Here is a 13849-nt window from a genome sequence, read left to right on the forward strand (position 1 = left end):
TCATACTCTAGCAGTTTACAATAGCTTACCTGGTATCAGACGATATGGGCAGATAATCATCGGATATCGGTATCGGACAAGAACATTTTAATCACAGCACCCCTAGTGTGTGTGTGTGTATAAATCTCTTAAGGTCTGTGCCCATTTTCGCTTGTTTTCACTGTTTTCAGATGTGTACAACTCCATAACTGTAGGGGTGACATGCAAGTGTCATGTGACAAGTAGCAAAAGCAGGGGAAACCAAAGTGTGTAACTGCTGCCTGTGTTCAGCTGAATGCCAGGGGGGTTTTGCTGGAGCAAATTTAGGTTCAGCTGCTTGTTTGTCAGGCTCTGCTTCTGTGTTCCTCTTCTCATGTTAGAAAGCTGCTGTGGGGGTGGGAGGATAGGATGTTCTTTTGGGTGCAGATATGCTCTAGGTTCTGCACTGTGATTATAAAATAAAACAAAAATAAATGCATAAGTATGCTATACCACCATCTTGTGTAAAAAGGCATGCCAGTAGATAGTCGCCAGCTGTAGCCTGAGGCTTTGTAAACAAAATGCTTACATCACCACTTACCAGGCGCCTGTAACTCCACACCAGGATCCGCTTACAGCTGCAGCAATGTATCTTTTCAGTAAATAAGGCACAAACATGCTTTTGCACACACACCCTCATTCACACATTAGAAAAATAGCTAAAATACTTCTACTACACTAAAAATATTTATTTTATAACCTGGAAACAAACAAGGCAAAAAAGAAATGGTAACTCTAAGCATTGCGCACTGCCATCAGCTGCGCAACGAATAATGCCATAGGCGCATGTACTTATATTATTAAAAAAAATATAAATACTAAAAAAAAAATAATAATAAAATAAACCGTAACAATTATTTCTAAACTACATCTGCCAGGCAGTTTACGGCTTCCAAGCTCAGTACCAGTTGGACATTTTGGCAAGCTGTAGCATTGCAGCACAAGTGTCAGCAGCAGATCAGTTTTGTGGAGCGGCTTCAATTCAAAATACTGCATTAGTTCATTATCTCATGATACTTTAAACACCATAGTAACCATATTTACTATATATAACCTAAATATGTTGTATAGTAACCATACAACACATAACCCTAAGTGCACTGTAAGGAGTTATAAGCTAGTTTTACATTACACCTTAGAAAGGTCAAAGGTCGCAGGCAAGGTCATTTTTGGATAGAGCACATGGTTTCCTATATGTGTTCCATAGTAATCATTAACCTATCTGCACTTTGTAAGGAGTTATAGTCTAGTTTTACATTTGACCGAACATTTTGAAAGGTTTTTAAAGAAATGCGTTGGGTACCCATATTGGTTTACACACAAACACCATTTTTGAAAAAGTAAATTGTATTGACACAGCGATGATGCTTGTAAACTTTGGAGTTAATTAAATAAGCCATTTTTCAGCTGAAGTGGTTTTAAATTTACAAAGAAAATGTAGGTCTGGCGGAGATTTTGTTTTACAAAAGAACACAATTTTTCCCTGTTTGAATTCTATTGTCCCTAGGATGATGCCTACCACGTTCAGTGATAGTTGTTTAAACGGTTTGCAAACAGAAGCAGTTTGATGTTTGGGGCGCGTTTCAGTGAATTTGCTGGCAGCCATGTTGATATAAAAAATTTTCGCTGCAGCTTATGCTTCACAACTTGAAGTGGGTTTAGTTGCTGGTGACATGTGCAAAGTTTCAGATCTATCGGTTCACCTGCTCCCAGGAAGAAGATTTTGAAAGGTTTTTCCAAAAAATGCGTTGGGTCTCCATCTTGGTTGACGCAGGAGCGCAGTTGTTTTTGCATCTGAACTGTAATCTTTGATTCTCATTTCGAGTCGCCATTTCTTCTCTGTATGTGTGTGTATGTGTGTATATATATATATGTATGTATGTGTATATATATATATATATATATATATACATACAGTACTGTGCAAAAGTTTTAGGCAGGTGTGAAAAAATGCTGTAAAGTAAGAATGCTTCAAAAATAGACATGTTAATAGTTTATATTTATCAATTAACAAAATGCAAAGTGAGTGAACAGAAGAAAAATCTACATCAAATCAATATTTGGTGTGACCACCCTTTGCCTTCAAAACAGCATCAATTCTTCTAGGTACACTTGCACACAGTTTTTGAAGGAACTCGGCAGGTAGGTTGGCCCAAACATCTTGGAGAACTAACCACAGTTCTTCTGTGGATTTAGGCAGCCTCAGTTGCTTCTCTCTCTTCATGTAATCCCAGACAGACTCGATGATGTTGAGATCAGGGCTCTGTGGGGGCCATACCATCACTTCCAGGACTCCTTGTTCTTCTTTATGCTGAAGATAGTTCTTAATGACTTTTGCTGTATGTTTGGGGTCTTTGTCATGCTGCAGAATAAATTTGGGGCCAATCAGATGCCTCCCTGATGGTATTGCATGATGGATAAGTATCTGCCTGTACTTCTCAGCATTGAGGAGACCATTAATTCTGACCAAATCCCCAACTCCATTTGCAGAAATGCAGCCCCAAACTTGCAAGGAACCTCCAGCATGCTTCACTGTTGCCTGCAGACACTCATTCGTGTACCGCTCTCCAGCCCTTCGGCGAACAAACTGCCTTCTGCTACAGCCAAATATTTCAAATTTTGACTCCTCAGTCCAGAGCACCTGCTGCCATTTTTCTGCACCCCAGTTCCTGTGTTTTGGTGCATAGTTGAGTCGCTTGGCCTTGTTTCCACGTTGGAGGTATGGCTTTTTGGCCGCAAGTCTTCCATGAAGGCCACTTCTGACCAGACTTCTCCGGACAGTAGATGGGTGTACCAGGGTCCCACTGTTTTCTGCTAATTCTGAGCTGATGGCACTGCTGGACATCTTCCGATTGCGAAGGGAAGTAAGCATGATGTGTCTTTCATCTGCTGCAGTAAGTTTCCTTGGCCGACCACTGCATCTACGGTCCTCAACGTTGCCCGTTTCTTTGTGCTTCTTCAAAAGAGTTTGGACAGCACATCTGGAAACCTCTGTCTGCCTTGAAATTTCTGCCTGGGAGAGACCTTGCTGATGCAGTATAACTACCTTGTGTCTTGTTGCTGTGCTCAGTCTTGCCATGGTGTATGACTTTTGACAGTAAACTGTCTTCAGCAACCTCACCTTGTTAGCTGAGTTTGGCTGTTCCTCACCCAGTTTTGTTCCTCCTACACAGCTGTTTCTGTTTCAGTTAATGATTGTGTTTCAACCTACATAGTGAATTGATGATCATTAGCACCTGTTTGGTATAATTGTTTAATCATACACCTGACTATATGCCTACAAAATCCCTGACTTTGTGCAAGTGTACCTAGAAGAATTGATGCTGTTTTGAAGGCAAAGGGTGGTCACACGAAATATGGACTTGATTTAGATTTTTCTTCTGTTCACTCACTTTGCATTTAGTTAATTGATAAAGCATTCTTACTTTACAGCATTTTTTCACACCTACCTAAAACTTTTGTACTGTATATATATAGATAGATAGATAGATAGATAATATATATATATATCTATACACACACACAGTGCCTTGAAAAAGTCTTCACACCCTTGAACATTTCACATTCTGCTGCCTAAAAAATACAATTCAAAATGCATTAAAAGTAGGAGTTTGTTTCACTGATCTACACAACATCATCTACACTTTCAACGTGAAGGAACAATTATAGAAATATACTCTCTCTCTCTCTCTCGATAAAACCTTTATCCCGACACTCCAGTATCATGACCCAATGCTAAAAAACACCTTCTTTATTAAAAAGACTTAATCTGATTTTACATTGGACCAATATATTGTATTCAGTGGTCTGCTGGTTAGAATCATAGCAGTTTTGTTTTTACAGCACCCTCTGCTGTTTAGTTGGGAACACTTTGGCAAACATTTGACAACACAGCCTTTCTGTTTTTTGGGTTTTTTTCCCCCATACAAACCAGAACAATCCTATTGGCGCATCACAAAGAACAACAGTATTCCAGGTACATTTTTCTGGTGGGAGGAAGTTATAAGAACTATGAAGAACTATTAGGCTGCTAAAGTTCTTTTTCATGTATATTGTATTACAATCTTGTGCATCACTGGCAGCAAAAAGTAGAACATGCATCTGTTTGTTTAGTACAGTGCTCCCTTGTTATAAGGCTGCCCTTTTTACTGCAGAACCAATTTATAATGTGGTATAATCAGGTCTCCCATTCCACTAGCACTTGCATTCTCTTAGAGGAACACAAATAGCACAGTGTCATAACTATAGCTCCAGACTACAGCTTTATAAAGGGGGAGCTCTGAACATCCCTTCACAGCTACGCAGACGGTAACCGGTAACCCAGGGAGGTACTGTTGGGTCTCCATTGTTTTTTCTTTTGTTTCATTTCTCAGGCATCCTATCTGATCAGCCCTTGAGGGTTAAACACTTCTGTGCGATTTTAATTATTTTTATTTTCTCATTGCTCTTTGTTTCCCTCTCCCCCCTGCTTATTGCACTGACTGAGACAGCTGCTAGCCGGGATGATAGCAGAGCCCGCTTTTCTCTCTGAATATACTATCTTTGCTCTGGACCGTACCAAACGACCTAAAGCAGCTCACATTGCCAGTGTGGTGAGTCCTCCCACCCCCTCCAGCGATGCCTTTTGCGGGGTAGGAGAGCCCTTGTAGAAGAAATTCAAAGACTTGCTGCTTGCAACCTGCTCTCTCTATATCTGTTTCTCTCTGACACAAAGGCATCTCACCCTGCTAACCCTGCTAACCCTGCACTAAACCCTAGGGTCCACTTTGTAATACCTTTTGGCTTGTGTGCTTTTTTTGCTGTTGTACTGTATCTAATGTTTTGTGTGGATTTTCTAGAAGAATGACTGTCTTCCTATGCCCCTCAGTATTTGCAGCCCCCCCCCCCCCCTCCCCCCTACGCTGCAGTCCCGTTGAAGAATACAGTTTACCCCCTCTGACCTTCCCTTACTCAGAAATGTGTTTGCTTTACACAGAGTCTCCAGACAGAAATGAGCAGAGCTGAGGACTTGTACAAAGGTTGGCCTCGGGGAGTTGCTCCTTATTTGATTTGAAGTGTCTTTTAACTTCACAGATTAGTGCTGACTTTTAAACAGTTTAGGGACGCAAAATACATTTTTTCATGGTGTTTATATTTGAATCAATGAGTGGTTGCCCGTATACTGTAATTCTGCTAATGGTGTATTTTGGCCCTCATGTCAGCTATCAAATTAATAAGAGCTTCACACCATTACCAATGGTTGTTAAATCATTTTGTGTCGGCGCTTTAAATAACTACCAGCCATAAGGTTGTGATAAGTAACCCCAACCTTTTATCTGGTCCTTTCAAATTTCCTCACTTGCTGTTTTATCTGTGCTAGCTGCCTGCCTATAATGTTGAGAGTGCCTCTCTTGCTCCCTTTCCCTGCAGAACGTGTCACAACAAAGAAAGCAAACCACTCTCAAAATAATTTGAGGTTGATGGCAAGTGCTTTAACACATACTGTATTGTACTTTGCTCTTTCACGTGTGATACATCTTTTAAATAAAAGCAAACCATTTGTAGGACAAAATAAGTCCAGTTATATATTTAATGAAATCTAATATGTTTGAGAGGGGGTCCACACCATTGTCATTACCTAATGAGAATGGTAGCATTTGTGAATTCAGCAACATCATCTTTATGGAGCAATTTCAATTAAAAATACTGCATTATTTCAATATCTTGTAATGTACACAATGAAAACATTAATGTAATTGAATCCGAGGACATCACTATGTATACCAGCCAAACGACATGTGTTTAGTGTAAGCCCTTTAAGTGTTTGTGAATAAAATGTTATGTTATAATTGATGCGCAAGTCTAAGATAAGCAGTAATGTTAATAGGAAACAGTTCAACACATTTGACAAGAAATGTCTTTCTCAATGGCGTTGTTTTATATGCACAGTCTTACTGAATTCAAGCTAGCTACCGTATTCCTTCGAATTTAAGACTCAGCCCAAATTTACCACCCTCAATTTGAGGAAAAAATAAAACCTCAAATAAATATGCGTTTACAAAGATACAACCTCAATTACGCTGTTGTATCGTACAAAACTGACACAAAACAGTGTTGTAAATTAACCACAGAGCTTGCTTATTGTGCTGCACACTGTATAATACTTCAGATGGCGTCTCTGTCGTACACATAACACCACTCGCTTACGGCATCACACATCCTGGCAACAGAAAGCACGACACAGCACTTAGGGCTACTGATTTTCCACAATCGCGGAATCACGGACGGAATCGTGGAATTAGGCATTGGGGGACTCAAAATCTGCTTTGCAACTGCACCTATTTTTTATTTTTTTTAAAAACACTGCGCAAACAGTTGTTTACCGCTGTTATTCTCCTATAAAAATAATGGATTTCTTTGAAAACTACCCTACCCTACTTTTGTGAGTTCTATTCTGTGGAAGAATTTTGGAGTTGTGTATATATAGGAAAGTGAAAATTACCTGAAAAAAACGATCGTCAACCCCCCCCCCCCCCATTTTAATTTTAAAAAATGGATTTGAATTTATGTATTCATTTATTTAGTTATTATTGCAAATCCATTACTCAGTCACCCGCTCAACACAAGGAAATGACACGGTGGTTGAGGTGAAACCTTTAGTTTTATAACGTATTATTCCTAATTTCATTAACTCCTTAATAATACTACGTACTCAGTGATTTTTAGTTTTTTTTTTTACTCGTGTTGCTAGAACATGGCTACTCCAGCTACTGTAGGAAGAACAGAAAATTATGAAAATTGTAGATTCAACAATGAGTGGACCAATAAATACTGAATTCAATAGATTTTTAATGTAAAAATGTTATTTATGTTCAGATTACGTTTTCAATTCTTAATAAATTGGTAAAAATGGAAAAAGAGAATTGGTCATTTTGAAAAACGGAATTTGCCATTCCCAAGAATGGAAAATCAGGAGCCCAAAACACCACGGCATCAGGCAACATGTAACCCAGCAACCACAACAGCATTGAACATTGCTTGGCATGTCAAAAAATACAGGGGTCAGCATTTCCGATCTGTCCAAGCTGGTACTGTTGATTAGAAATACTGAAATTTGTAAACGTTTCTCATGGAATTCCTCAGGAAGCTGGGTTTGTTTTTCCTCAGCAGTGTCACGTTGCTGCTTGTGTATCCGGGCAGACACCTTTGTTGTCTTTTCTCGGCAGTCAGTCATGTTGCTGTTTGTGTACTCGGGTAGTCGTCTTTTGTTGTCTATTTTAATACATGCATCACTATGCTATGCTCGAATTTAAGATTCAGGCTATTTTTGAGAAGCAAAAAATGGTTAAATCATGTCTTAAATTCGAAGGAATATAATATTGGAGAAATCGCGTCCCAAATCCTGCATTTAAACCAGTTTCAAGTTGGAATTGGGTTGGGCATTTAAAGAGGTTCAAGTGCTTCGGTTCAGACGCAGTGATTCCTCTGAACCTGACGTGCATGTAAACATACTGTAAGCAAGCAGTAACCCACGACAGGTTGTGCGTTAAGCCATATCTTGCCTTCGACCACCCAGAAGTGCAATAAGATATGTCTTGCTGCACAAACTGGAGTGGGTTATTGCACTTATAAAATGGCTGTAGGTTTTATTTTAATTTTATAGAGGAAAACTAAAAAAAAAATGATATATATATATATATATATATATATATATATAATGTGTGTGTGTGTGTGTGGTTGACGTTTTAAATCACTGTTTCCCTAATTGTTTTGCACCTTTAATTCTGCCTGCATCTCATCTTATCCCTGAACAGAACTTCTCGCTGCATTATAATACACACTGTGTATTTAACTTGTTACACCATATTCTTGAAAATATGAATCTTTTTTTTTTTGTTTTTCATACGTGGTCCCTTCATTAAGATCCAACACAACCGATCTCCACCCGGATTTCTGATCCTGCAGTCCAGCTGAATGTGGTACTTCAGCCCAGGGCATTATAGGAATTATTCCTGTGATCAAAGAGATGGAGATTTTGACATTTGAAAGAAAATTAATCCAAGGAAACTGATTATCATTTTATGTACACTACTGTGCAAGTCTTGGACATGTTGCATTTTTCTACTCTGATGCATTATGAGCATCAACAATTTACTCAAAGCCTCCACTAGTGTTTTCTACTATTATAACAACCTTGACTTGCATAAAGAATGAAAAACATTGAGTGAAATAGCTTGCATCACTTGATTTTCAAGGTGCGGTATCTGAAGCATAATCAACAAGTACAGAGAAACGTCATCTGTAATTGACAAACCCAGGACAGTTAGACCCAAAAAGCTGTCTAACAAGGATGAGCAATACTTGAAGATAATATCCTTAAGGAATAGAAAGAAGACAGGCACTGAATTGACAACAGAACTGGCAGAAGGCATAGGTGTCGTTGTCCATCCTTCAACAGTCCAAAGCACCTTTGACCACTTTCCATAGTCCAATTTCTGTGTTCTTGTGCATATTTTAGCCTTTTAGTCTTGTTCCCCTTTCTTAACAGAGGTATTCTTACTGCAACACATCCTTTAACCCTTAGCGGTCCATTCATTCAGCATGTCTCAGATGCGCCAGGTCCAATTTATTTTCACACACTCTGTTTATTTTACACTTGCTGTTTTAAAGTATTTCCTTTTCACAGTAAAACAAGTTTAAAAGGCACTGCATATCAACAGGACACTGAGTACTGCATCTCCAGCCCCGCCCCACCCCTTGTTCGCTGTATTTTTCACATACTTCTTCATAGTCGTGCATACTGATAAATTATCTCTTGATCACTCGTTTTATCACCAAACTCCTCAATAATGCGATCCAAGTCATTATTTTATTACTATAACATCTCAAAAAGCCCTGCAAATGTCCGTGATATTCTTTGAGCGCTGGATGCGGAAGCAGCTATCTTGTTTATTTTTTTTCCAGCTTCTCTCGGCTTCTATCGTTCTCACTCGGCAATTGAAAGGTTTTCTCGGCTTTTTCCAGAGAAAAAACGACTAGAGACCTGTGCTTGACGGCTCTTTTGATGTCGGACCGGAAAGGAATAATTGTCAGACCTGGTCCGACGTAGGACCACAGAGTTAAGTCCTGATTTCAAGAGTGACCTTCGTGGGCTCTCGAGTGGCACATCCAGTAAAGGTGCTTTGCGTGTAGTACAGGATGTGCCCTGTAGCCTGGAGATCGCAGGTTCGAATCCAGACTATGTCATTGCCGACCGTGACCGGGGGTTCCTAAGGGGCAGCGCACAATTGGCCGAGCGCCGCTCAGGTAGGGAGGGATTAGGTTGGCAGGGCAATCCACCGGTTCACCGCGCCCCAGCGACCCCTGTGGCTGATAGGGTGCCTGCAGGTCTGCAGTGGAGCCATTCAGATCTGTGTTGTCCTCTGGCACTATAGGTCTGGTGGTTTTCGCTGTGGATCTCGCAGTGTGAAAAATGACGAATTGGCAGGAACATGTTTCAGCCTAAGTTTCCTGATTCGCCGGGGGGTTGCAGCGGTGAACCGGGATAAAAAGAGTAATTGGGCATTCCAAATTGGGGAGAAAGCCGTGGTAAAAACTATTGGCGATGACTAAAATTAAAAAAATAAATAAATAAAGTGACCTTCGTACATATATTGTTTAGGGACGTTGCGATACCTGCACGGTGGGTGTTTTAATAGTAGTATCTACAACAAATCGACAACAACAATCCAAAACAAATTTGTTTGTTAGACTTTCTAACAAGTCTGGAATAAACTAGCCTATTTTGGCTGTTACAGTACTTAATTAACCCCTTGTAAAATAAATACATAAATAAAATAATACAAAACTGCTTAACATAAAAAAAGAACAGTCGTACAGGTACCACAGTAGCTTGCGCAGTTTATACTGCCTTGGAGTTCCTGATCACATCATAAATTCCAGATTTTCTAAATCCATTGATGTAAATGCCCTGTCTGCCTTTAATTTTTCAAGCAAATTGGCTTCATCACACTGCCATTCTCTTGCTCACTTTGACATCCAACACATTTTTTCCCTTGCCCAGCGCTGCTTTAACCTGTGCTGCATACAAGTCTGTCAGTGTATGCCACACTCTGAATGGTGAAAGAATTATTGGCGATCCAATCATAAACAGCCAATAAAGCCAAAATAAATTCCCAGCCAAAATTTCCTGTTATACGAGATGTTAAATGTTGTGTAAGCTATATATATAAATATATATTGTAAGACAGCAGGGAGGGTGTTAAATCCTCCCTGCAGAAAAACATGTGCGTAGGCACATTTTGGGTTTGTTTTGTTTAATTGTTTAATTCATTGTTTAATTATTTGATTGTTAATTATCCCCTGCACCTGGTGGTAATTGAAAATTAGAACCAGGTGCAGGGTATTTAAGAGAGGCAGTCAGTCTGCTCAGGGCTGCTGGTGTGTGTACAGCCGTAAAACAAAGGAAAAAGGTAGTGTGAAGCCTTTTTGTGTGTGCTGTTTTGTTTATTTTGTGCTACAGGTAAACAGCTTAGCTGTCCTGTCTTAGTTTAGGTTCCTGTTTTGTTTAGTCAGTGCTCAGAAAGAGCTAGGTGTTTGTTTTGTTTTTGTGTTTCATTAAAAATAGCACAACCGCGCTTTTAAAAATCCATTTGTGTGTTTTAAAGGGGCAACGAACCGCGGAGAGGTGCGATTCTTTTACATAATTTTACATATATTTACTTACTCTCCTGATCTTTTCACTAGTCAAAGTACAATTACACTGCACTAATGAGCCCCAAACACGGCAAAACATGTATTCAGTTACTGTACTTTGACTTTTAAAACGCTGTGACTGTAGAAGCCTTTTGGCGACTTTCACTTGATTTGATTGGCTCTTGTAATGCTGACATTTGCACTGATTACCCAGAATTCTATAGTTACTGCTTTCTCCCACCTTAACTGAAAAGCTAATACAGTAGATGCCGTTAATTAACAACCTCTTGGATCCCAGCATAAAGTTGTCATTAACTGAAAGTTGCCAGTAAGCAAAAAGCCCCTGTTTAAGTGTATTTATATTGAACGTTATATACTATAGTTGTACAAATATGACACAATATGTGTTCTAAATGTTAGTGTTAAAAAATGTACATGAGAAACATGAAATACCCAAACAGAACTGTTTACTTCATACATGGGCTTAAATAGTACTACACAACAATGTACTACAATTGTCCTTACAGTGAGTAAAGCAAAGATAAAAAATGTGTTGCATTTCCAATCAGTTCTAAAGAACACAATTTTAAAATAAGAAATTGTCCAACGTTGTCTGCTTTTTACAATGTACCACCTCCCGCTGTAAATCCATCTCAATTTTGCGTGCCGCTTCATAGCCAGTTTCAAAGCCACGATTCTGCCAGAAATACACAGTTGCGAAGTCAGTGTGTTATAAAAGCTGGATGAAGTATGCGCATAAATTATGCAAGTGCACTCTGTAGCACTGGCAACTAGCAATAAAGTTGCAGTTGCTAATATCAGAATTCCATTAACATTAAAGTCTATTGGACGGGATTGTTTCCTGGGAAAATGTAGTTAATAAATGAACGTTGTCTATCAGGGTTGCTAACAACCAACATCTACTGTGTTCGTGTGCGTGTATATATATATATATATATATATATATATATATATATATATATATATATATATAAAATAAAAATTCTGCAACCTAAAGTCCTTAGCTGCCAGTATGGCAGCGAGAAATTATTTAAGCTGTTGAGATGTGCTTTGATCTTCAGAAGTTATTCGCCCCTACCCTAGTCGTTCAGTAAGGCTATTCTTACTGCGTGATCATGTGTTCTTGTTCATCCAGTTCACAGCGTTTAATTTATCCAAGCCATTTTATAAGTCTTCAATAGTGAAATGAGTTTTGGGTAACATTCTTTTAACATAGCGTTTGGTGGGACCATTAAGAGACACAACTTACCACCTGGGGGTGGTGACACCACCCTAACCTGTGGCTTAATGTGTCTTAAAACTTATTATTCTATTGAAGATGTTGAGAGACATGCAGACAAAATGTTTGTAAAAGCATTGTACTATGTTTTGTTTTTAAGTGTGTTTTAGTTTTACTACATATTCTATAATTAGTGTTCTTATAGTAATGGATGGTACATCTAAAATGTACCCTGGTACAGGCAGACCAGAAAGTAGATGCATTATATTTAGGAAAATAAAGTACTGTCAAGTGGAGACCACAGTTTGTCACTCAGTAACTTGTGCATTAAAAGCCCATTTTAAAGAACTATACTGTCACCGAGTATAAAAGTTTCAATATTTATGCCCTGTTTATGGGGCAAACGTAACTGTCAATGTCATGCTTTCCCATCAATTTAAGTTTCAAATTAAAACTATTCCGATTACGAGGAAAGTTGGAACATTGGTCTCCACAATAGATAATAAATTAACCGTTAATGAAGAAATCTTCTGTGATTTATTTATTTATTTTTCCTGTTCATGTCCAACACCATGAGTTAGAAAGCGTAGTGAAGTAATGCCAACTGTTTCTTCAGTTACTGCTGTACTAATTTTTGCTGCCACTTATGGCTGCTTAGTTGTAGATTTGTTTTAGTTTTTAACCCCCTTGGTTCCAATTAACACGAGGGCATCTCTTACCAACTCGGTAACATGCAAAGCAATACTAATTAGCTTCAGTTGGTAATTCTTAACCAGAAGAATTGGGAGTGGGCTGCGGTTGTTGTTAAATGTGCCTAAACAAAACCTTGTTCTAGTGCAGGTATTATTCACTCTGTTCTTTTATCTCTCCTCCTAATGTAAAAAAGCCTGCCACAGAAACTGCAAGACCCGCTGGCAGTGTTAATGGAGATGAAGCAGATAGCCCACAGGTCAGTCCCAAAGCTGGTGCTTCTTCTGTTTATCTACAAAATCCTTTTTTTACTCAAGGCACAGGCATCCACAGTGCACACATATCCGCACACTGTGCAATAAGAATTCAGCATTATCATGGGCGTCTTTATTTGTCCATTCTTAATAGGCACCGGGTCAAAATTTTGCATTGAATAGTCTTTTTCTGGATATGTCATGATATTTGTAGAACTGACATGGCTTATAAACCTTTACCTTCTTGTTTGTTAGGGTTACACAGCTGGGGCAAAGTTGGCCGATGACAAACCTAATGGCTACCATTCTGCAGTCCTTTTGTATAGATAGTTAGTGTGCATAAGATTAGAGTGTTAGGTGACACAACAGCTTTAATGTACAGTCTGTCACAAGGTGCATTGTTTTTGTTCACAAAAGTAAAAATGTTTAGTTTTAAGTGGCGTGGCATAGACTGAATGTTCTATCTGTAAAGAAATCCTTACTAGAGATTTCTGAAATGGGTAATCTCTTTTTTTTCTGTGCCTGTAGAAGCCTGAGGCACAGTCTATTGCACAGAAGCTCCAGCTGCGAGTACCCTCCATGGAGTCTCTGTTCCGCTCTCCCTCCAAGGAGTCTCTGTTCCGCTCTCCCTCCAAGGAGTCCCTGAACCGCCTGGGGGATCCAGAGTCTGCCGCCACCCCCACGTATGACCCCCCCTCCGACATAGAGAGTGAGGCTGAGGACACCATGGGCAGCACAGACAGTCTCAGCAAGGAGCAGCTACATCACAGGCTGCGCAGGATGGAGAGGAGCTTGAGTATCTACAGGGGGAAGTATTCGGAGGTGGGTCTGAAAGGATTATTTGCACTGTGGCCCATTGAAGGAAATAACAGTCCGCAAAATGACTGTGCAGTATGTTGTGGTGCTGCAATGACTGTTCATAATATTTCATTCATTCAACTTTTATGGGATCTTATTTTTATTTTGATTTTAC

The 13849-nt window shown here is 39.3% G+C and overlaps 1 protein-coding gene across 2 annotated transcripts in view; it reads left to right on the plus strand.

Moving 5' to 3' along the window:
- LOC117394759 (golgin subfamily A member 4-like) overlaps positions 1-13849 on the plus strand; it is a 92057-nt gene that overhangs the window by 16277 nt on the left and 61931 nt on the right. For both annotated transcript variants that reach the window (XM_033993292.3, XM_059012926.1), the window contains exons 3-4: positions 12819-12881; positions 13405-13698. In XM_033993292.3, the coding sequence (XP_033849183.3) occupies positions 12819-12881; positions 13405-13698 (357 nt within the window). The remainder of the gene's footprint in view (positions 1-12818; positions 12882-13404; positions 13699-13849) is intronic.

Source organism: Acipenser ruthenus, chromosome 3, assembly GCF_902713425.1.
Source record: "Acipenser ruthenus chromosome 3, fAciRut3.2 maternal haplotype, whole genome shotgun sequence".
In the NCBI taxonomy this organism is placed as follows: domain Eukaryota; kingdom Metazoa; phylum Chordata; class Actinopteri; order Acipenseriformes; family Acipenseridae; genus Acipenser; species Acipenser ruthenus.